This window comes from Mytilus trossulus, chromosome 6 (genome assembly GCF_036588685.1).
Source record: "Mytilus trossulus isolate FHL-02 chromosome 6, PNRI_Mtr1.1.1.hap1, whole genome shotgun sequence".
In the NCBI taxonomy this organism is placed as follows: domain Eukaryota; kingdom Metazoa; phylum Mollusca; class Bivalvia; order Mytilida; family Mytilidae; genus Mytilus; species Mytilus trossulus.
In genome coordinates, this window is record NC_086378.1 from 88,026,726 (window position 1) to 88,051,088 (window position 24,363).

The 24,363-nt window shown below is 32.1% G+C and overlaps 1 protein-coding gene across 1 annotated transcript; it reads left to right on the forward strand.

The window, feature by feature from the left end:
* Positions 1 to 19,369, forward strand: LOC134722141 (uncharacterized). Its single transcript, XM_063585702.1, has 6 exons — positions 1 to 130; positions 6,351 to 6,465; positions 7,649 to 7,838; positions 9,611 to 10,435; positions 12,419 to 16,527; positions 19,031 to 19,369. Exons 2-5 carry the CDS (start codon positions 6,369 to 6,371, stop codon positions 14,838 to 14,840), a joined length of 3,534 nt encoding a protein of 1,177 aa, XP_063441772.1. The 5' UTR covers positions 1 to 130; positions 6,351 to 6,368; the 3' UTR covers positions 14,841 to 16,527; positions 19,031 to 19,369.
* The last annotated feature ends 4,994 nt before the right edge of the window (positions 19,370 to 24,363 follow it).

The window sequence follows — 24,363 nt, forward strand, 5'->3', positions numbered from 1 at the left end:
ATTTTCCAATCACGTCAGACGTCACTACACATTCCATGCGAATTTATAAATATACACACATGGTAATGTCAAGGTCAAGTATGTCAATTTTTCCGAAAGTAATGCAGACACACGCTTGTTTATGTAGCCGGTAAGTAACTGGTAATTCACGCTTTATATTGTAATAACAGGCGCTTTTGAAATACAAAAAAAGCATATAATATGTTCATTATGGTTTTCCCACACCATTGTTCCCACGGTAAATCATTGTGCAGTTTACTCTGTCTGAGACACAGACACTATTTTCTTTCAATGGGAAGGTCGACTATCATAATGAATGTTATAAATAGGAGTAGTCGACCTTCCCATTGATAAAACAAGACATACACAAATTTCAGATTGTACACTTTCCCAAAAATTTCCTATGTCACAAGTTTAGTTCAAGTTCAATATTTTACGGTCAACTGAAACCTGTCAGTACAAAATCTGCCCCATATTATTACAACGTTTGGCAGGTTACTATTAAACAGGTTTGGGGCAACCCATCAAATTATATGTAATGTTCCCATTTTAAGAAGAGCATATTTCTTACAACATTTTGTACAAGTGATGAAAAAAGATTATTTTGTGAAAACCACTTTATTAAATATATATATCGTCGTGTCATATGTTTTCGTATGTCATATGTTTTCGTATCAACCACATTTCGTCGGTTTCGGCTGCATACGCGTACATTGTGGCGTGTTTTTCGGTTTCTTTATTTAGAACAACAACACCACTACAACTTGACATATTTAAAACATATTCAACGTCGCTTTTTAAAGACGTTAGAACAAATTAAATAAAACTGACCTATTTAGCCATTTTTATTTAATGTCAAAAATATGCATCACTAGAATAGCTATAGAAAAAAATTCTGAAGGGTCAAAATAAAGTCCAGATATGTTTTTTGCAAGTCAGATACCGGATCTTCAAGACATATGACTGTCATGTGTTTTTTGGGCCGTTTTAATTACAAACCAGCGAGTTAAAATTAGTAGGGTTCTTATATAAAATGGTTGTTCAAAATCTAATTATTCAATATTTCATTTATAATTTTTTTGTATACATCCTTGATTCATGAAGATGAAACAGTCTTGACTTTTTATATTTAATCCTAAATTTTGAAAACTGCATTTTATTTTAGAAAAAATAATGTTTTTTGTACAAACCAGGTGCCAATCTGAAATTAATCAAAATTATAAAATTTCAGCACACAATTTACCAACTTAAAACTATTTACTAGTAATTTTTAGTACTGAAAAGTATTTATTTACTTTTTTTATGATTCAAGCGATCATTAGAACCACGACTTTAGAAAATATTAATTTCCGGATTTTGTAGTCATTTCCTGTCCGTGTACTGATCCAATTTTTATTTCATACGAAAACATATGACGCCGTTTTTTTGACATACAAAAATCGCAAAGTAATCGGAAACAGTAAAAAATCGTAGTAAGCATTGAAAAAAAATATAGAAACCTTAAATCAATCTACAGGACATGCTTTTTAAATTTGAGTAAACACCGGAATAAAAACTCAACAGTGAAAACTGTAAGCAGTGAAAATTGTTATTAGTACGAAAACACATTACACGATGATATAAGTTCAAAAGGGCACATATTTATAAATGTTATTTGCAGAAAATATTCCTAAAGAACTATACATCTGGGTAAGGGGATCCCGGAGGTTGAAAGTTCATTGGACCCAATCTTTTTTTGGACGAGCATTGCATTTAAATGGCGACATATTGTTGACCCCCCCTTTTTTTTAAAAAGTTATTGCCCAATAATGAGGGGGGATAGGACATTTATCGAGACTCTGGGATCGAGTGTTTTTAAACTCGGGATTGACTCTTTCAGGATCCGGGGAATTCTTTTTTTCGTTTATTGTGAATAATATTTTTGATGATCCAGAAAAATACTGTACAAAACTTCAGGACATTAATTTTTAAGTTCCATCCCTACAGCAATATGATTTGTATATATATTTGTAAACCATTATTTAATTACTATCTCACCAATTTTAAGTCTTGCTCTGATCTTTCAATGGGGACAATGATGGGAGAAATGTTACATCTTAGATTATTCTGTGAACATATATCATTCAAACTTTTTGGACATTAATGTTTACAGATTAAGGCCTCAGTTGGTCAAAGTCTTCATCAATCTGTAGATATTTCTCAAGTTTGTCTGTTTGTGCTGACCAACAACCAACATGTTTATCAACAGATCAGGAATAGTCTATAGTAGAAGAGTTTTCATTTTTGATTGATTGAATGAACTTCCCTGGTTGACATGGTGTTTTTCAGGGAAAAAGTATCATATAGGATTGATTGATTGATTTTTGGTTGCTCAATGTCCAGTGGCAAATATTTCATTTGTGTTCAGGACAATTGTGTCATAGAGCATTGTGATGTGAAGATAGTTACTGTGTAATGTCAAATTTAAAGAAAAAGCGCCTGTTTGAAGATCATGCATAGGCAATTCCATAAAATATATAAATTTCAGAAACACATGTACTAATGAAAATTGGCATAAAAGATTGTTAAGTTGAACTTCTATACAAATGTCACAAAGATTTTGAATTGATATTATCATGGTCAAGCAGTACTCAGAATAACTCTAGATTTTAATGATAAAAATAGGATAATACATAGAAGTTGGTATCTGTAACCTACTTTGTAATAACAATAACTCAGCATAATAAGTTAACAAAACTTCCATGTAAAGGGAATTAAAGTCAGATTGTGTTTCTTTCTGAATATCTCTTCCATACATTTGTACATGTTGCTAAAATATATTTTTTGTTTCAAAATATTTGACCTTGTATATCAATAAACCAAAGAAGCATCTTAGAATTAAAGATAAACTATTAACAAAGTAATTTTTGTTAAGTGCATTTAATATTTTTACTAACACTTTCGAGATGAATTAATTGATTGTTGGTTGCTAAACGTCCAGTGGCAAATATTTCATGAATATTCAGGACTTACAAAATCAGTTGGAGATAATTAATATTGAAGCTGAGAGGAAATTTTGTGGTTTTTTATTGTTTTTTTAGAAAATAAGGCCTGTGATATTTAAAAAGTATAAGTTTACTAAAGCAAATCACTCATTGTTATAACTAATATTATTTTGGTTAATTTTTCCTCGTTATGGAAAATTGAAGTTTCCCTTATATACATGTAACCCATATAAGGTAATTGTGATTTCATTAATGTAAATGTATTTTAAGGAAAAAACAAAGTCAATGGACCCTCCTATTTCATTTTGAATTTTGAAATTACATTGACTAAAAAGTCTTAAGAAAAAATGCTATCGTCAAATATTTAGATCCCCTAGCAACCTTAACTTATTTTTCTAAACTAGGTATAGGAAGATGTGGTATGAGTGTCAATGAGAGAACTCTCCATCCAAGTAACAATTTATAAAAGTAAACTATCATAGGTCAAGGTAGGGCCTTCAAAAGGAGCTTCAAACGCTTATGAACCATATAAACAGAAGACAACCACTGAACGTCAGATTCCTGATTTAGGACAAGTGCAAATAATTCTCACTCTATGGAAGACACATTGGTGGCCTTCAGCTGTTGTCTGCTCTAATGTTGGGTTGTTGTCTCTGACACATTTCCATTTTCAATTCTACATAACACATTTTCACAGTTAAAGTGCTTATACAGGAGCACATCACCTGGATCAGAAGAAAATGAAATTAATTTTCCCAGTGAAATACTTTATTTTTAGAGCCTGTAAAGTAATGAAAAATACAATAAAAACACCCTTTGAAAAATCTTTTTTTACAAATCAGCTGCTCATTTAACTCTGTAATAATTTCTTATATTAAGATTACTCACATTATTTAATTCAAATTAAAATTTCTCAATATTTACCAAAAAGACATAACTATTAGCTATAGACAGAAGTGATTGAATTGAAACTATTTCTATCACCATCTTGATATTTGTATTTAAAGTAAAAGTGTGCCCCCCCCCCCCCCCCCCCCCCCCCAAAAAAAAAGAAAAAGATAAACATCTTTTAAAAAAAGCTTCAAATTAACATAAATTTAAAAAAAAAATCATTATATTTTCACCTTTGGCATCAATTTTTTAGTACAACCTTTATCAATTTTTGATAAACGATGTTATAAGATTTTAAGAAGTGCACCCCAGTAACATCTCAGATAAGCACACCTGGATACCTAAAATGACCATGGTACATGTACATTTAAAATTTAAAAAGATGTGTACTGATATGATAGGTTGATTTAAGCCTGTCAAGGTCATCCCATGCTGATATTAAGGTGAACATTATGTCATGATCATCAATGCTAAATCAGCTGTTTAATACTTCTCCTTCCATTTAGTGTTACACATGCACTTATAGTGGTCATTTTTAGGTAGGAAATTTTCCATTATTACTCGGAAAACTTGTTATATATAGATATGTTAAAGATTACAACAAATTAATTAATAACTTAGCTGATGTACATGTACTTAAAAGCAGGAACATATATATTGTTTCCAGATGCAAGTAAGCTTAAGTTATTCAATAAACATATTAAGAGTGTACACTGTATATGTACTTAACCACTTTGTGGCCAACGAACTGAACCTGAAACATCAATTATGAATTGCTGACTGTTTGTCACATTCTCTTTATACAATTTATCAATACCTAAACAACTTAGTAACTTTGTTTTTTCAGTATCAAGAACAAATTATTTATTGTTATATAACTTACAGTTGCTACCAAGTGATTTGGATCATTCGAATTCTCCTTGATAAGACTGAGAATTAATTTTTTAATTTTTTTTTTTTTATGATACTTATTAGTTGTTTAAGTATTATCAATGATTTTAAACAGGTATGAATTAAGAATTTTGCATTAGAACAAATTTTAATGTGGTGTAACATTTAATTTATTTCCTTTCTGCTAATTCTGAATAAATATTGGAAGTTGCTAATTTGAAAAGATACTTGTGTTGACAAGTAACAAAACTAGTTTAACCAAACGCATATGTAAATACAGTAGTGATTGATTGTAGGGTGTTTAACACCACTTTCAGCACTATTAGATTTATTGTATGTGTATTAGCCTGAGTGCTTGGAGAGTAGCTCCTACCTTCTGTGGGAAAGCTGGCAACCTTTAGAGTTAATTAGGATCAGAGTCCAAAACTCCTGTCAAGTGCAGGTTTCAATTTCGCAAACTTAGTGTTGGCATATCAATTAGTGATACAAGAGATGAAATACTAAGACCAATCACCCACCAAGACCACAAATACATCAGTGACCTTTGGTTTTTATAGCATTTTGTTTTATTATGTTGTTTGATTACTGTCTCATACATCTGTTTTTATGTGGAGGGTGCATTAAGTTTGTCGGCCTGTATGTACCTCCCAAAATTGGTTTCCATTTTTTGCCTTGACCAAATTTAATGAAACTTATATATAATGCTTATACACAGATCAAGCTTGAATTTTGGTGGTGTCACTTTTATCATTCTATGATTTCACCCCTTTACAATGGAAAAATTCATGATTTGTTTGTTTCTGTTCTCTAACATAAGTTTTCCTCAAATAAATGATATCAAACTTAAAAGCAATAGACTGCTTTCAAGTTCATCTGTCACCGGAAAAAACTCGTCAATTATATGGGCCTTTATGACGTCATTTACCAGATAGAGGGGGGTCGCCTGTATCCCTGCACTATTTAGGTTCATGAAGCGTCTTAGTGATCATCATTGTGCAGGATAAACTAGAAATAATGGTTGCTCTGTAGGTTCTTAATGACAATTCCCTAATGACAGCAATGCTGATTGTCAATTTTGAGAATTCAATTTGACGAATAATTTGTACAATAGAGAATTATAGTATTCCAACCACTCGCTCAACATTGGAATGGAAGTGACGACGCCCCTTAACGCACATATGAGGTTCACTAAAACCAGAGTTTTTGATGGAAATGCATCAAACTCGAAAGTTGTCTATTCTAATTACCACACAACTCAGATCTAGTTAAAATTTGGGAAGTTTCATATGTACAGTTCTTGAGTTATGTCCCTTTATAATGTATTAATGTTATATGTAAGTAGGGAGCATCATCCGTATCATTCCCCATTTAATACTCATATTACTGCTGAGTATTTTGAAAATTAAGTTCAAGTTAATACAAGAGTTTTCCTTGACAATACTAAATCCTTTCATCCACATGGTACAAAAATGTAAGTAACGGAAGAATTGATATGTGACATATGATTGAATAATTAGTCATTAATTTATTGATATTATTTTGGTCACTATTATATCATGTTTATCAATGTTTTATATTTTTCAGACTATAAATTGATTGACTATGGCTCAGATAGGTGTGAGAAGGTTTCGTGATTTAAGAAGATTAGAGAAATGTGGAAAACAGCTTTTAACCAGAACATCCAGATTAAAACCAAAAGGTACAAAAAATGTTTGTGTAATGAGTTGATAAAAAAAATCGACTTCTGTTCAGATTACAAACTAATTATTTGATTAAAAAAAATATTTCTGAGCAAGCTCCTCCTAAATTAAATTGTTTTGATGATGAGTTCCCATTATTTGATTTGAAGATAAATTCTAACTTAAATAGCTTAAAAAATACTAGAGGTAAATGATCTGTGGACAGATGTCAGATAAGGCCACTGAGTCAATTAGTTATCCATATGGTAAAACTGATATGTAAAAGGAAAATTATTATATTAAAGGTTGTACTTTGTAAATACAGCTGTTGCTCAAAACACGCCTCTTTTGAGGAGAAATTGAATATTTATAGAAAATTAATTTTGTTTACATACTGGTTCCCAGTTCTCTCTGTGTTCCATCTCATAGAGACAGAACTTGGGAATGTAACCAGTAAATAAACACGTGCATATTGTTTACATTGAAATCTGTGGAAACCTTTCATTCCAGGTAGGGGTAGTAATGAAAATTAGTGTAAGTGTTCAGGTCATATAAACTTTAAAAATATGCCGCACAGCCCTATATTTTGACCTTTGCAAAAAATTGTGGTGCATATGAACTTTCAATTCTAGGATCAGATTTTTTTCAAAACTTCATAGTAAAAGTGGTACAATATTAGATGTCAAAGGGGTTCCTATGGGAAATTGCATTGTCAATATTTACAGAAATGCTACAGGTTGCAATTTTAAAAATAATTATTTATTATTATTTTGTTTATATGGTGGTGTGGTCAGTTCATGAAACATTGTAAAGTACTGATTTGATATATCTTAAAGGAGTAATTGAATTGTCAAAAGTGTTTGAGGGGCCTCAGTGGCCAAGTGGTCTAAGTAGTTCCTACTGTAATCAATAGCCAGTCAATTCTGAGGTTGTGAATTTGAAACCCGGCTCATGCTGGTGCACTCGACTGAGTTGACTACAATCTTAATTGACTAGGTACATAATTTTTTCTATCGAAGGTTGGTGGTTTTCTACAGGCACTCTGGCTTCCTCCACCAATAAAATCTTGCTGCCACAAAAAAGCCCAAAAGTGGTTCTCAAAATAAACTTTCAAACACAAAAAATCAAATCAAATCAAAAGTCTTTGTTTAAATGGGAACTAAAAAGCAGCAGCCTATATCACATAATATTATTATATTTCAGATCAACATCATAATCTGTTACCATGCAGAACAGTGAGTGGGAGCAACCAGTACAGAAATAGATCCCATACCATGAAGAGTGTGACGCCTACACACAACAAAAAAGTGCAGCTAGTAATTTTTGATAAAGATGGTACTCTTATATGCTTCCATTCCATGTGGGCCCCTTGGTCCAGAAAATTGGCTGCAAAGTAAATATTTTCATTTAATTTTTTAATGGATACTAATTTTATTGGATTCAGGAAAAAAGTATATTGTTGTGGATATTTGAATTAGTCAAAGTTTGCATTTATATACTAGGCTGTCAGAGTAGCCTATAGAAATAGGAATACATTGGTACACCTATACCTCTGAATCCAAGAAAATTTGAATCTGACAAATAATAATGCATTTATAGTAGTTAACACATGGCATTGGTAAAATCCCTTTGTTCTTACTGTGCTATAATCTGGATAATGCATAGCAAAGGTATGCATTAACTACCTCAGATATACTGCACAGTCCAAATCTATTTATACCTTGAGAGGCGGTTCCTGGATTTTGAGGGGACGTTATTCATCAATAAGATTAAAATAATATCACCAGGTGTAGAGAGACTAATAACAATATTGACGATTTTATGCTAAAACATGATATCTTGTCTAATCCTAGGGTAAACAACCTAGTCGCCCCTACCCCGAATCCGCTATCTGACTTGAAATAACAACAAAGTTAAACTTTGTACAAATATTGTAGTTTCAAAATAGGAAAAAAGAAAGGTTTCTCATTTCTTTTTTTTTTATCTAAGCTGGGACATATTGTACTATATTTTGTGTACAATATAAATCTTAAATCAGTTTTAATTTCGAAAGATAGTTGAAACATTTTTTTGTAATTTTTGCCAAAAAAGAAATGTATCTTTATAGAATATCCAAATAAAAGAAATCTGATTTGGATTAGTTTTAGACTCAATGGAGTTTTTAACAACTTTTTGATTATCTATTCCTATAAAGCGTCTTTTTTTGGATTGAATTTAATGAGGATCATATTTAAGTTTGTTTCAAAACAGGGTTTGTTTGGGTTTTTTTTTGGGGGGGGGGGGAGGTATTTGGAGAACCATCAGACTTCATTTAGATGGACGTATCTTAAAAATTAATACCGTAGATAAAACGAAATTTGGGGGCTGGAGTAGTAAAAGACTGGAAAGAGAAAGGTATTGTCTGTTTATTTAACATTTGTTTAGGTAATATAATAATTGAATAATCAAATCAGTATATGTATTTAATCTGCACAGCATGAGTTGACCCAATAACCTGAACTCCTACGTCATTCAGGTTAAGCAAGGTCACTTGAGCTGTGCAGATTAAATAACATATACTGACTTGCTTGGTCAATAACTATAACTAAAGCATGTCTAAACAAGTTATTTAGCTATGCACAGGATATATAAATATATACTGTAAATTGAGAAATAATTGCGATGTTTTTCTAATTGTGAAAAATGCAACAGGGTTATAATATTAAACAGGAATGTTCTAATGATATCGCAGAGTAAATCACATTTTTGTCTAAAATGACAAGATTCCAACAATAAATGCATAATAATTTCTGAATACCCATTACCGTATACAGTACGGGGATAGACTTTTTATTATGATATTATGTCAATCTTGAAAGATCATTATCAGGATTATTGAATGTCTGCTTTGAATTTCATTTAAATGAATTAATCATCTCCTCCACAAATGGCAAGATATATATATTTGAAAAGTTATATTTTTCCTATTATTCTTAGGATATAAGTCATCCTTTTGATTTCAAAACATGGTATGAAATTTTGTTTTCAACCATATTCATAATATTTTAGCAAAATGCAAGATTTGGTATTTTTCAGCTATATATAAAACCACATAATGCATTCAAGTATCATCAAAATAATTTATAATAATGTTTGGTTCTTCAATTTGTGTGTCATTTTTTTAAGGTTGGAAAGTGCAACAGGGTTAAAGATAGAAGATAAAATATTTGAAACACTAGGATTTTGTTCTGAAACTGAGACAATCCAACCAGGGCTCCTAGCAGAGGCAACAACATCTATTATCAAAGATGAACTAGCTAAAATGTTGATAAATGAAGGTGTTGATGAGGATGAGGCAAGAGGAATTCTTGACCAAAACTGGGAGGAAGGAGAAAATAAAAATCCAAAACATTTAAAATCTGTCGGTGACTTAAAGACATTGTTTGAAATATTAAAAAAAAATGATATTAAAATTGCTGTTTGCACTGCAGACAATAGGGAAGGATCTTTGGCTGGTCTTGCAGAGCTTGGACTAAAAGATTACATTGATGTTCTTATATGTGGGGACGATCCCCATACTGAGGCAAAACCTGCTCCACATAATGCATGGAAGATTTGTAAAGAATTGGGAGTTGATCCAAAACAGACTGTAATGGTTGGAGATACACAAACAGACATATTGATGTCTAAACGGGCAAACTTAGGTTTAACTGTTGGTGTTCTAAGTGGCGTCGGAGGCACTAGTGATTTATTACCGGGAGCTGATCATGTTATTACAGACATTCAGGATCTACTTCCTTTAGTTATGCCATATGAAGATTGGAAAGATTGCTATATTTACACAACAGACGAGAGAGTACTTGTAGAGCCCCATCATTATGACGAACAAATTACTAAGAAAGTACCTACAAGTGGCAAAAGAAAGTTCTCCCTGGTGGTGTTTGACTTTCATGGTACACTCATCTGCCTTCATACCAAGTCATCTAAATGGACCAAAGCCATTTGTAAAAGGTGAGAATCTCTATTTTTTGGGGCCTCCATGATTCAAATAAGAACATTTGGGTTATATAATATGAAACTAATTCTCAAATAACTTGTACACTGGTAATATAAATAAAATGTAGTAACTAATAATATAAATTTTTAACTGAAATTATTGGCTTTGGACTTTCAATATTTCCACTCCTAATAATGGGTCTCAATTTTCTTGTGTTTTTTTTTTTTTGCAAGCAGTAACCTTCCTGTCATTCCAACATATCTAGCAGCTTTTGTTCATAAAATTATCAGACCTAATTTTACCATTTAATAATACACTGGGATTTATTTATTTTTGTGGCCACCAATTTTCCTAGATGAAGGAAAACTTGCATATTTGAGGACATTTAATTATGGGGTTTTGCCGAAGTTTTTAAACAAGCCTTTAGAACATTTTATTTATTGGTTCACCTATATCAACGAAATCCAAGAAAATTAGTATTTAACGAATAAGTACATGACATTATAAGATATATATAAAGATTAATGATTAATAGATAACTAACCCAACTACAGAGGGTTAACATTGCCAGAAAGAAGTATTGTATCAGGTCCTTTATAGCTTGCTGTACGGTGTGAGACAAAGCTCCATGTTAAAGGCTGTACCTTGACCTATAATGATGCTCTTTTATATGTTGTTACCTGGATGGAGAGTTGTCTCATTGGCACTCATACCACATCTTCCTATATCTAATTACAAAATGTATTTTAAAAGTAATTTAGTCTAAAGAGGATAATTATAAAAGAAAATACAATTTAGGTAGCAAAAAGGTAAAGAGTAAACCAGTTTCTGTATTATAAATGAATAATACTCAAGATATTTCTGCCTTGTAAAATTGATTTATTGATTGATTTCATATAAAAAAGAAGATGTGGTATAATTGCTAATCTGACACAGAAATTAACAACTGTAGCATGTATAGGTCTCTGTGCAGCCTTTAACAATGGGCTTTCTATATATGTAGACTCAGATCCATGTCATGTCTCTCTTCGGCGCTCATTCCTTAATCAACGTCCAAATCTGACGTCAAGTTCTCAAATCAGTGACCAATATTTTAACCCTCTCTTGAAAAACAAATACTTCTTGTGTCAGAATTAAGCAAAATAAGCCAAAAAATACTTTTTCTGCTTTGATTCAAATTATATATATGTAAGACAGATCACTGATGGTATTTACTGCAACTGAAGAAATTATTGAATGTTTTTTATTTTTATACTTTCTTATCAAAATTCAAGCTCTCATGATACATGTGATAATAAGACACGAGTAGGCTTTTAACTAGCCATTACCCGTCTTGTAAAACATTGCACATCAGTGAAAGGACAATGGCACGTTGGACAGATTATTGCACATCACTCACTTCAGTGTCTACTTTGCATCATCAAGTCCTACAGATATATACATTTATCGGACTGCAGATGAATTATCACGATGTGATTGGTTAAACACCGTCACATGGTGACCCCCTATGAGACCGTATGGAGTTAGTAAGTTTCATATAGGGTTCATGACACGTTAATGGCGACGTCATCTATTAATGTTGTTGTGTTTCATTGTTTATTTTTTCAACAAAACGCCGCAGAAAAGTCCAGCGTCCTATAAATTCGTTATACCGTTAACTACTGACCCCCTACGGATCCATAGAGGGTGAATAAAATTCATAGGGGACTTGGCCTCCGGCCTCACCCCCTATGGATTTTAATAACCCTCTATGGATCTGTAGGGGGTCAGTAGTTAACCGTATAACTTATAGTATCAATCTTCAGGCTTGGTTGTCAGCTTAATAGACCATGTTTGTAAAATTTCCATTCACCAACAATATAATTTCCAAATACATTTAAATAGCATAAATATGTACCAAATTTAAAAGTAATTAGCATAGAATGTTATATATTGTAAGTTTAAACTGTCAAATTGAAGTGTATTTTTAAATATATCTTTAATTTAACACATTTCAGATTTGAAGAGAAAACTGGTTTAAACATTGGACCACTCATTGCAGACACACTTGGGTATTGTGAAATGACGAAGAAAGTGTCTGAAGGTGTATTGTCAGAGGGAACTTGGCATGAAATTAAGAAGTCAATGGTGGATGTCGTGAGAAAGCAAGGAATTCCATATCAAGAAGCTGTTATCCTCACAAACCAAGTTATAAAAGAATGTGAACATATTTGGTATCAGGACTCAAAAACTCTCAACAAAGATATCAAAGAATTTTTTCAACTTTTGAAAAATGCTGGTATGAAAATCGCTGTATCAGCTGCAGACGAAAGAGATAATGTCTTCAAAGAATTCCAAAACTTAGGGGTTATGAATTATATAGATTTCCTTCTATGTGATGGTGATCCTCATGCTATTACTCCGCTTGGTAGACATAATATTGAGTTTATTTGTGAGCAATTAGATATTGATCCTTCTGAAACCGTTCTGGTTGGCGATGCCACAGCAGATTTTATAAATGTGGACACTACAAAATGTATAGGTGTTTTAACTGGGGTTGCATCAAAGCAACAGTTAGAAGATCATACTGATGTTGTCGTAGAATCTGTTGATGACGTACTTGACCACGTCATTGGTACATCACCGTCTCTCCCTCCACCATCACCTAGGCAACCATCACATCAATCTGCTCCAATCTCTATGGCTGGTGGGCCTTTTTCTACAATCAAAAGATCATTTTCTACCAGATCATCCAGACATTACAGTACAAAATCCGATATAAGTAGTGTTCACGATTATGTTATCGTAGGTGCTGGGTCTGCTGGCTGTGTTTTAGCCAATCGATTGTCAGCTAATGAAGAGAACAAAGTATTGGTTCTGGAAGCTGGACCAAAAGATTACACATGGAAAATACACATGCCTGCAGCACTGATGTATAACCTGTGTGATGATAATTATAATTGGTACTATCATACAGAGCCAGAAAAGGGAATGAATGATCGTGTAATGTACTGGCCAAGGGGAAGAGTATGGGGAGGTTCATCCTCATTAAATGCCATGGTATATATCAGGGGGAATGCATTAGATTATGATGGTTGGGAAAAATTAGGTGCTTCCTCTTGGTCTTATGCCGACTGTCTACCATATTTCAGGAAAGCTCAGTGTCATGAATTGGGGGAAAACGACTACAGAGGGGGCAGTGGTCCTTTAAATGTGTCTAGAGGAAAGAACAAAAATCCACTTTTCCAAGCTTTTATAGATGCTGGGGTAGAAGCTGGTTACCCTTTCACTGATGATATGAATGGGTACCAGCAGGAAGGACTTGGATGGATGGATATGACAATTCATAAAGGATTACGTTGGAGTGCAGCATCAGCATATCTACGTCCTGCAAATAAACGAAATAATTTGACAGCAGAAGTTAAAGCATTAACCAATAGAATTATTTTTGACAATAATCGTGCAGTAGGGGTGGAATATGAACAAGGTGGTGTTTTGAAAAGAGCAATGGCAAACAAGGAAGTGATATTAAGTGGCGGAGCGATAAATTCACCACAGCTTTTGATGTTATCTGGTATAGGAAATGCAGATGACTTAAAGAAACTGAACATACCAGTGGTCCAGAATCTACCTGGCGTTGGAGAAAACTTACAGGATCATTTAGAAGTCTATGTACAATATGAACTAACTCAGCCTTTATCGTTATATAAAGCACAATGGAAATTTCCTCACAACATGATCCGCATAGGTCTACAGTGGTTCGCAACACAAAAAGGAGATGGTGCATCAGCACATTTAGAGTCAGGAGGATTTATAAGAAGTAGACCAGGAGTAGAGTTTCCAGATATTCAATTTCATTTCTTACCTTCTACAGTCAACGACCATGGAAGGAAAATGGGGGACAGACATGCATGTCAGGTTCATGTAGGAACATTAAGACCAACAAGTCGAGGTCACATAAAACTAAAAAGTAATAATCCAAGAGATCACCCAAAACTTGTTGCTAATTATATGTCAACACCAGAAGATATTGAAGATATGAGAAATAGTGTAAGATTGGCTAGGGAAATATTCCAACAGAAAGCTTTTGAACCATATGTAGGACCAGAGCTAAATCCAGGATCAAAAGTTCAGACAGACGCTGAAATAGATGAGTATGTGCGTAGAATGGGAGATAGTGCATATCATCCATCATGTACCTGTAAAATGGGATCACCTTCAGATTCAATGACAGTGGTTGATCCAGAAACCAAAGTTCTAGGTATAGAAGGATTAAGAGTTGTAGATGCTTCTATAATGCCTGCAATGGTTAGTGGAAATTTAAATGGACCAACAATTATGGTTGCTGAGAAAGCAGCAGACATTATCCTAGGGAACAAACCTTTACAAAAATCTAATGCTCCAGTGTATCGACCGAAAACTTTAGAAACACAACGGTGAAAATGTTTCAAAAGTTTTCATTAATCTACATGTTGTATGAAAGACTTTTAAGGTTGAATAAAAGTCCCTATATAGCACTCACTAATGTGACATTTAGATGAATACAAGTGGTTTATCACTAGTGCTTATGAACAAATGGCCAATACAGTTATTAACTTATTTTTGTTATGCCTCTGAACAAATGGCATATAAAAACTATGTAACCCTTGTTATGCCTAGACATTTATTAATTTATATTACATTTTGTCAACTATGATGTTTTACATTTGAAGTATAAGGCCTAAATTAATATTTTGTTTGTTTCCCCAATCCCGCCCCTGCCAAGTGGGTAGGTAGGTAGGGGAATAATTTTATTTTATCCAAAAAGCTTGAACAATATTGAACGGATGCAGCAAGCCTGAAAATCAGAAAGGAATAAAATAATTTTCTACTTAGATTTGACAATAAAATTTTATGAGTAGCACAGTTTTTGCAGGGTCGATTGGGATTGGGGAAACAAACAATATTTTATTTTAGGCCTAACTTGCATTTTTTTTCCCCTGATAAACTGCATTTTAAGAATTACAGGCATTGTCTGTAAATTGTATAAATTTTGTTGTATAATGATGACAATAATGACTTAAAGATCACATTTGCAAGTCAATCCATATGAACAACTTTCTACTTAATTTTGCCAGTGTATGACAGAGTACACCTCACCTTTCATATATATTTTAGGCATAAACGGCAGTAAGGCAGGGGTATTTTATGTTGTATCAACATCTATTAGTATGTTATGTTAATGCTTAGTTGAGAAACTTGTTTAATGTTAATGTTTAATTAAGAAACTTGTTTAACAAGTACCGTAAATATTTATGTCTTAGTTTGTTACAAGTTTTTAGATGGATATAGTATTGTAATAATGTACAGTAGTAGCTCCATGCGTCAAATAGCTTCCCTATTTATTTTCTAACATTGTTTGGAATTTGTAATAGTAAACCAATTGTTCTAATGATTCAAATCAATGACATTGTACTGGATAATCTGATATTAGTTTCATAAATAAATGCTTTTAAATTGTTCCGATTTTATACAAAACATGTTGACTTGTACTTTTAGTCTTTCTCAATTTATTAAAGGGCAATAACTCTGCAATGCAGTACAATTGCTAAAAAATTCAAATATTGTACCACAAATTGGTAATAAACACTTACTTGAAGACATTTTCTTGAATTATTATTAAAAATTACAAAAAATAGTGAACCTATTCTCTTTTGAAATTTTATACCTTGTTGATGCTTGAAGACAATTATTAGAAAGTATAAGAATAGGAGAACAATGAAATTTAAAATAGCACAAAAAATATGCTAAAACCGTCCATTAAACATTACATATATATAAAGGATATATGAAATCCAACAATTTTGAGACATGAAATTTTGTGATTATATGTATCTCAACATATTTATTTTTTTGTGTAAAATGTATGTAAAAGTATGGCAATTTATTTTACTGTGATATATTATTTCATAGTGAAGATATGACAATCATGAATGGCGCTCTCAAATCTCCAAATAACACATCAATTAAAGATAAAAAGCCATACAAACAGAGTAACATTTATTTTGTTGGAGGATTCCTCAGAGTTGTTTTATCTTTACAAAGCTATACTGTAACTTATAAAATATTAAAATTGTTTCTTTAACAGGTCGAGAACTCTAGATTTTCTGACGTCAGAATATATTTGCATAGTAATTTCCAAAACACAAGGCCAATATGGCCTTGCAAAAACTGACCAATCGACTCAATGAACTACAATGCATTGTGGGCTACTACGAGTAAACTACTACTTAAACCACGTGGAATTAGTGGGAAAACAGTCAACTAATATATAGTCTGGGACTCTCATTACCAAAGTTTTTATTCTGCAAATATACTTAATGTAAAATATATAACGTAATCTTCAATTTGCATGCTCAGATTAAAAAAATATTGTTTATTGGCTTCACGATTCGACTTTCTTTTTCGCCTTGCAAAAGTAGTTGAACCGGTTTTGTGCATTGTTATGAATTGAACCTGCATTAATTTCACGACATGACACAGTGAAATATCCAATGAAGTGACCACTGTCCAGTAAGAAAATCATTTGAGCTCTTTTAAACCTGTATAATGTGATTCCAAAATCATTTCTGCCTAGAAAAACACGAAAACTTTCATTGAAACACTTCTTTCTGTACTGAATGTGTATTTTGTTTTATTAGGACCTGAACTACATGTAAGAACATCATAATATTCAGTATGCTAAAAATAAGTGTTATGAAAACGGCAACGGCGGATCCAGCCATTTTAAAAAGGGGGTCCTAACCCTTGACAAAAGGGGAGGGGGTTACAACTACATGTGCCCATCCAAATGCACTGATCGTCCAAAAAAGGGGGTCCATCCCCCGGAACCGCCACTGAGCGGGTACGGTATATAGCTCAAATACATTTTTTTTTTTATAGTTTCATACATCGGTAATATCCGTTTGTTGCTAATTTGATCACAAAATATACCTCAGAGGGTTTTTTAACGTTTTTTAACATTCGGCTGCTGTCCTATGTTGACATATGTAAAATATCTCCATATTAAGTCTCTAGATCATAGTGGGTGCCATATTACCTATTTTTTCTTCTTCTAAAACGTGCTTTGTATATAGAAATAAGAAGATGATGAATGAGTGCCAAATAAGACCTATAAGTTTCAATGCTGAAAAAGAAGCTATCAATGACCCAAAAATTACTTGTGTAAAACAATCCAAACAAAATTAAACAAAAAAAAAAAAAACCGGCCCAATTAAATATATAAAAGGACAAAAAATCTATCTCATCAAAAACAAAAATTGTATAGGAGCCTGTATAGCATTGGTTGTCGTTTGTTTATGTGTTACATATTAATTTGTTTTCGTTCATTTTTTTTATATATATAATAATTAAGGCCGTTAGTTTTCTCATTTTAATTGTTTTACATTTTCATATTGGGGTCTTTTATAGCTGACTATGCGGAATGGTCTTTGCTCATTGTTGAAGGCCGTACGGTGATATATAAATGTTAATTTCTGTGTCATTTTGGTCTCTTGTGGACAGCTGCCTCATTGGCAATCATACCACATCTTTTTTTTTTATTATAGATCCAACGCTGCAATTTTCACAAAACATATCAAATTTTCCACCTTGTCGCACATACATATTGATAAAATCATTACAGCTTATTACCTAATGCATGTAGAGCAAAACTTTGGTTAGCTTGCTTGTTTTGTTTGCATATTGTACAAAATATAAAATATACAAGTTAAACTATACCTATATATATATTGTTTAAGGATGTCAATCTTATTTTCAAAGCTTGTATAAACAACTATACAAAAAAAGCAAGCAAGCCAACCAACGTTTTACTTTGCAGGTATAAGAAATCAGCTGTAATGATTTTATTCAGTTTGGCAAATGTCCGAGCCCGTTAAAAACGAACAAACTGAAACTACAGTTGCTGACTTCACTTCCTTCAAAACGAAGGGAACAGTTTGGAAGTCCCATATACTGAAATGTGACAAAAAATACTTATAGATTGTGTTAACACTGCCATGTATGTAAATATATCTTCGCCTTTTTTAGAAAAACAAAATTCAAGGATCCAACATTTGCCTTTAATTATCTTTACGAACATTGCTGTCCTCATGAATATCAGCGACGGCCTACCCTATACACTTGTAAGTTTGTCTCATGGGTAATTGTGTTTTTTCTTTGTTGTTTTTTTGCTGTCTGGTGGACAAATACATGAAATCTCTTTGCCATCATCAAACAAATAAATGGCTATATATCGGGTAATTCAAACCCTTTTTTCTTCGAATAGAAACAACTCTTCGCTAATCTGAGCATGGAAGTAATACTCTATAACACGAACTATAAATGAGGATACACAAAATGAAAAACTAAGCGAAATTGTGAATCCCACATTGCACGAAAAAATGTGTTGTATTTCAGTAAATAACACGTGTCTTGGTTGATTGTAAACACGTAGTAGTCCATCACGCATTGCGACTCATTTAGTGGATTGGTCAAAAACCTAGTTAAAAATAAATTGCGTCACATGTAAATAAACAATTACATGTGCCAGAACATAAGTATGCTAATTTATGCATTTCCATATAAGGTAGTGGTCCCGACCTGTTTAACAGTTCATGCATTGAAATATATACCACTAGACAAACAAAACTCGATCTTTCACTTGAACAGATGAAATGCCTTTAAAATGCAGAAGACATTTATAAAATATAAAGAGTTGTTTTTATTTTTTAGTTGTTTCATTGTATATGGTTAGAAATAGAAGAGTTAATATTATTTGTATTGTTTAAAGAATGTTTCTAAATGATCAATGTTTTTGTTTTCACGTGATGAGATAACAGGGTATTGTTGCTTTTGTATTTAAAATTTGTACACTTTTCAAGAATAAGTGACAACACAAATGTGCAATGGAAGGAATCAATACTTAATTTAATAAATATAGAACTATGTTAGCATGCTTTTATATAATTTATAATCCTACAAAAAAGAAGATGTGGTATGAGTGCCAATGAGACAACTCTTCACTCTTATCATAGATTGTTATATTCAAACTTAAAATGCAGTTAGCTGGGGAAGAAATGTAACCAATAGTAACTCAATGATACTTTATATATATAACAGTTGTATGAGCATGGAACATCTTTCTATGGAGATTATTTTATCTAAAACATTAGTCATGTTCCATCGACTTTCAACATTTGCACAGTGTAAATGTTTACTTATTTGATTATGTCAGTTAAGGAGAACAATAAATGATTGGCCAATGGTATTTAGGTTGAGGTTGTATAATATTGGTACAAATGTACATTCATCTATTTTTTAAGGAGATATGTGATTGAGAGACAAATACTGAAAATGGTCAAAATATATAAGGTCAAAAAGGTCATAGCTTTGTAAAATGGTAGTCTATTACAACATCCTTACTCTGCATGGTACTTGTTATAAAGTTAACGTTATTTCATCTTGCTGAAATCACCATCAGTTTTGGTTCTCATGTGGTTCCAATTGGTCATGAGAAAGGAGGAGAAAAAAATGTAAATTGCATAACAATGAGTAAGGTTAGAAAAAGCAGATTTATTTACATGCCAAACATTATATGTACATCTTAATATCTCTCAATAAACGAAATATAGTGACATATAGCACAACAGATAAGGACCAATTTACACAATGTTAACATTAACCAGTGAATCTTGACAATAAGGTCAAGGTCATATGTTACTGCCAGCCTTATAATTATTCCATTCACCAATTAGAGTTGACCTGTTATTATAGTATCTGAGAAACAGATCATATTTAACAACATTGACCAATGACCGATGAAAATGATGTCACGGTTAAATGACATCTACCAGACAGACATGAACGCCTTGGCAATTTAATTTATAATATAGTAAACCTACTTCGGATTCATTTATTTTCGTGGATTGAGAAAAACTTGTGTTTTTGTGATTATTTGATTTCGTGGTTTTGCCAATCTCTGCATTCAAAACCTGTAGATAATTTGTTATTCGTTGAACATGTACCCACGAAACCCACAAACATTGTTATCCAAGGAATATTAATGAATCCATAGTATTACTTTCAGTGTCAGGTAAACACAAAAACTTTTATATCAACTTTAGAATTATGCAAATGAGGTCAAGGACAATGGTCATATGATAGACAGAAATGACATCAGTATTGCTTCCCGTAGAAATTTTCATTAGTTCTAGACAATAAGGTGATGTAACACAAATGAAAAAGTGGTCCTGATAAGTTGAGTTAGCTTTTTGAGTGGATGAAAAACATGGTGCAAAGCATAATGTCCATTTTTTTCTCCGAAAGATATATAGAATACTATTTGTCCGACTTAGAAAGATGGCTAATAACTAAGACTTTGGTGCAAAATATGTCTATAGAACATGATTCAGGATGACATGATGACTTCTATTTACATGTACATGGTACTTCTGTGTCATTACTGAGAGATATAATCTATATCAGGTACAAGACTAACTATCTCTATAGACTTGTTCTTGTCTAAGATTTTTGAATATTTCTTATCTTTAACTGCTGCCTGAAAATCTTTCCAGGTACTATTAAAACGTTTAAATCTGCTGCAATTGTTTGCACCTGTCCTCTGATGTTCAGTACATTTGTAGTTGTCATTTGTTGATGTGGTTTATAAGATTTCTTGTTTTTATATAGATTAGACAGTTGGTTTATTGTTGAAATGGTTATACCCTAGTAATTTTTTTGGGCCCTTCAAATCTTGCTGTTCGATGTAAGCCAAGGCTCTGTGTTGAAGGTTGTACCTTGACCTATAATGGTTTACTTTTATAAATTGTTACTTTGATGGTCAAAGTTTCTCAGTGGCACTGATACCACATCTGGCTATATCTTAAGAACTGAAAGCTACTGAGTATTCTAAATTTACAAGCATTTTTATAAATACTCAGGATATATTACAAAGATACCATGGGGTAATCACAAGTCCAATTAAAACAGACACCTTTAATGTCCTTAGCCAAAAAATAGCAACAAAAGAAACGTTACATTAATTTGTTTGAAACAACTCATTGGATATAAACAGAAATTGAGATTAGTTATTTAATCTGTAGGGTGCTACTCCCTCACATTGGAAAGGTTAAGAGCCATGTTTTTGAATGTAAATGACCTCTGCAACAACAACACTTTTGATTGGTCTGTAGTCCTTTACAACTAAAAATATCTGCAATCAATCAATCACTCTTAGCTAATGCTAATTCAGTTCTCCCTAAGAAGTATTATTGTACTGTTATACAACTTGGAAACAGAAAAAGACACAAGACTACATATTAAATGTTTTATATCTGTTTTAAATCAGCACTTTATTTCATTCTTCATTTAAAAAATGTCTAAGAAAAGTAATTAATATAAGCACTTAAACGTGAATACAGGTCTGAAAATCAATGGATAATTTGACCAGATTTAAATGTTAATATATTCTTAGACAAAAGAATCATTGCAGTTTTTTTGTATTCAATGTAGTATAAAAATAAAACCAACAATAACCATTACATGCATACTTCAGATAGTTGAAGAAACCTTACAATTGTAAGAATCATGATGTGATGTATTTTGTTCCACAAGAGAGAGTGCAAAACAAATATCAGTACATGGTAAACTGGATGTCTATTATTTGTAAAACAAAAATACTAGTACAAAAAACAGAATGTTAATAATGCATAATTCATTCACAGTGTGCACCATGTTTAAACCCATCCCTGTACTTCTCCAACAGTGGGGTAGACTGTTGGACTTAAGTGTAATTATCAAGTTAGACTAATGGATTTCTAAACATTAAAACATCTGAACAACATTTCCACCCTTGAAACAGGCACTATGCCTCTCCTTCACTGTTAGTGTGGAGTTTTTTCATCAATTAAACATTTTATTATCAAAGTATACAACTTTTCATGCATTTGAAATTGTGGACATCATTTTAAATGGTTCTAAGTTCTAACCAATGTTAGATACAATAATCCCACAATTCTGTTTGTGTATTTTCCTCCATGCAACTTTTGTTTTGTCTATGAGTGCATATTTATATTCAAACTGTTCAAACAGAAATAATCACTGAAAAAGGATCACTCATCGGAATCTAATAACTTTGAGCTTTCAAGTGAATGTAAAATCACATGTATGGACAATAAACTTTAAACATGGTTATCACATAAAACTCTTGCTAGAAATGATTTATTGCTACCCATTTATGATAATTGATCTTATCACAAATTTATATATGCAAACTAGGCAAACATCTTCCCTTAAACTGACCTCATCAAGTGCAGATCCAGGGTTTAAAAGGGGGAGGGGCTTGATAGCCCATGTTTGAAAATTTTTTCATATATGTAGTCCTTAATATGCATCTGCTTATCATAAACATAAACATGTGAACGATGAATAAGTATCAAAGTTAATATACAATGATTGATCTACTTTAAAGAAAATGATTTCCGATTTCTAGACTGACCTAGTTGCCAAAATCTGGGTCTGCACTTTCCATGTTTTCTATATGGACTGCCCTCTGATGTCCAAAGCTCCAAGCAATTCCTTAAATAATAATCATTCTATTTGAACATTCTTCTACAAAAAATCTCATAGAATATTAACAAAGATATAACATACCTTACAGTTTAACGAAAGTTCAAATCTACCCAGTACACGTATAAAGTATAAAATTAGAACAATCATATGATTTTGAAATACTTTTATCGACCGAGTTTAGTCATTAATGTACTTTAATAATATTACTATACATCACTAAAACACCTGGTCAAATATGTTATAACATGAAATCATATAGCTGCCAATTTATTATAACAATAAAACTTTAATGCTTGAAAATTATATTGTTCATTAGATGTCTACAAAGGCTGTGAATTCATGTGTTACACAAACATATCATGCTGGTATTCACTGCACAATCACAGATGACGTTTCCCTTATATAAAACTTCATTTTACAGCATATCTATCACATAAAAATGGAATTATGGAAGAATGGTTGTATGTTATTTTCAATATGAAATATAACAGACATCCATTTACTGTCTCATTTTACAAGTCTGCACAAAACTCAATTTGCAACAGTAAAAATGAATGATTGACATGAGGAGAAAATACATACAGTGGAGTTATCTTTTTTTATATTTTAACAAGCAAAATACTTCCACCAGATTTTTTTTTAAATTATAATATTGTGGCCTGTAAATTTATACAGGATTAAAGGAATCAATATTTTTGCTGGGTAACATGTTATCAAAATGCAACTGGATTTGATCCTAAGTAAGGTATTCCAACTAGTAATGTGGATTAATTTATTTTTCCTGGGTGCCCATATTTGTCAATTGAAGGAAAAGTTGTATATTTGTAGATAATTTATATCGTGTTTTTTTAAACGGGTTATATACAAATACAAGCCTACTGGAATATTTAACTCATATTTCATCTTTACACCCAAATCTACCAGATTGGTATCCCATGAACAATAATGAATTCACAGTTAACGTACCACACTTTTATCTAGTTATATCTGTTTCAATTTTAGCATACATTGTATATACAAATATTCTTTCAATTGAACTTTGTCAAGATCTATTGATACCACAGATAATCATACAAACGAGGCAGCTAAATTTTACGTAACAATTTTTGACAGTTTATCAGGCAATACAAATTACACATGGAACCATCTGACAACAAGTAACAGAAATATGTGTTTTTAAATAACAATGCAGGCGAGTTTGTTCTTTTCTCTAGATGGACAATACAAAAATGTTAACTTTATTTATTGTTATGTGTGACCTATTGAAAGAATAAGGAAACTATTTTATTTGCTAGTCAAATCATTGAATAAGATATCAAAAGAATGGCTGAAACACCAATTAAAAAATAAATTCAACATTTAAATCTGCTACTAC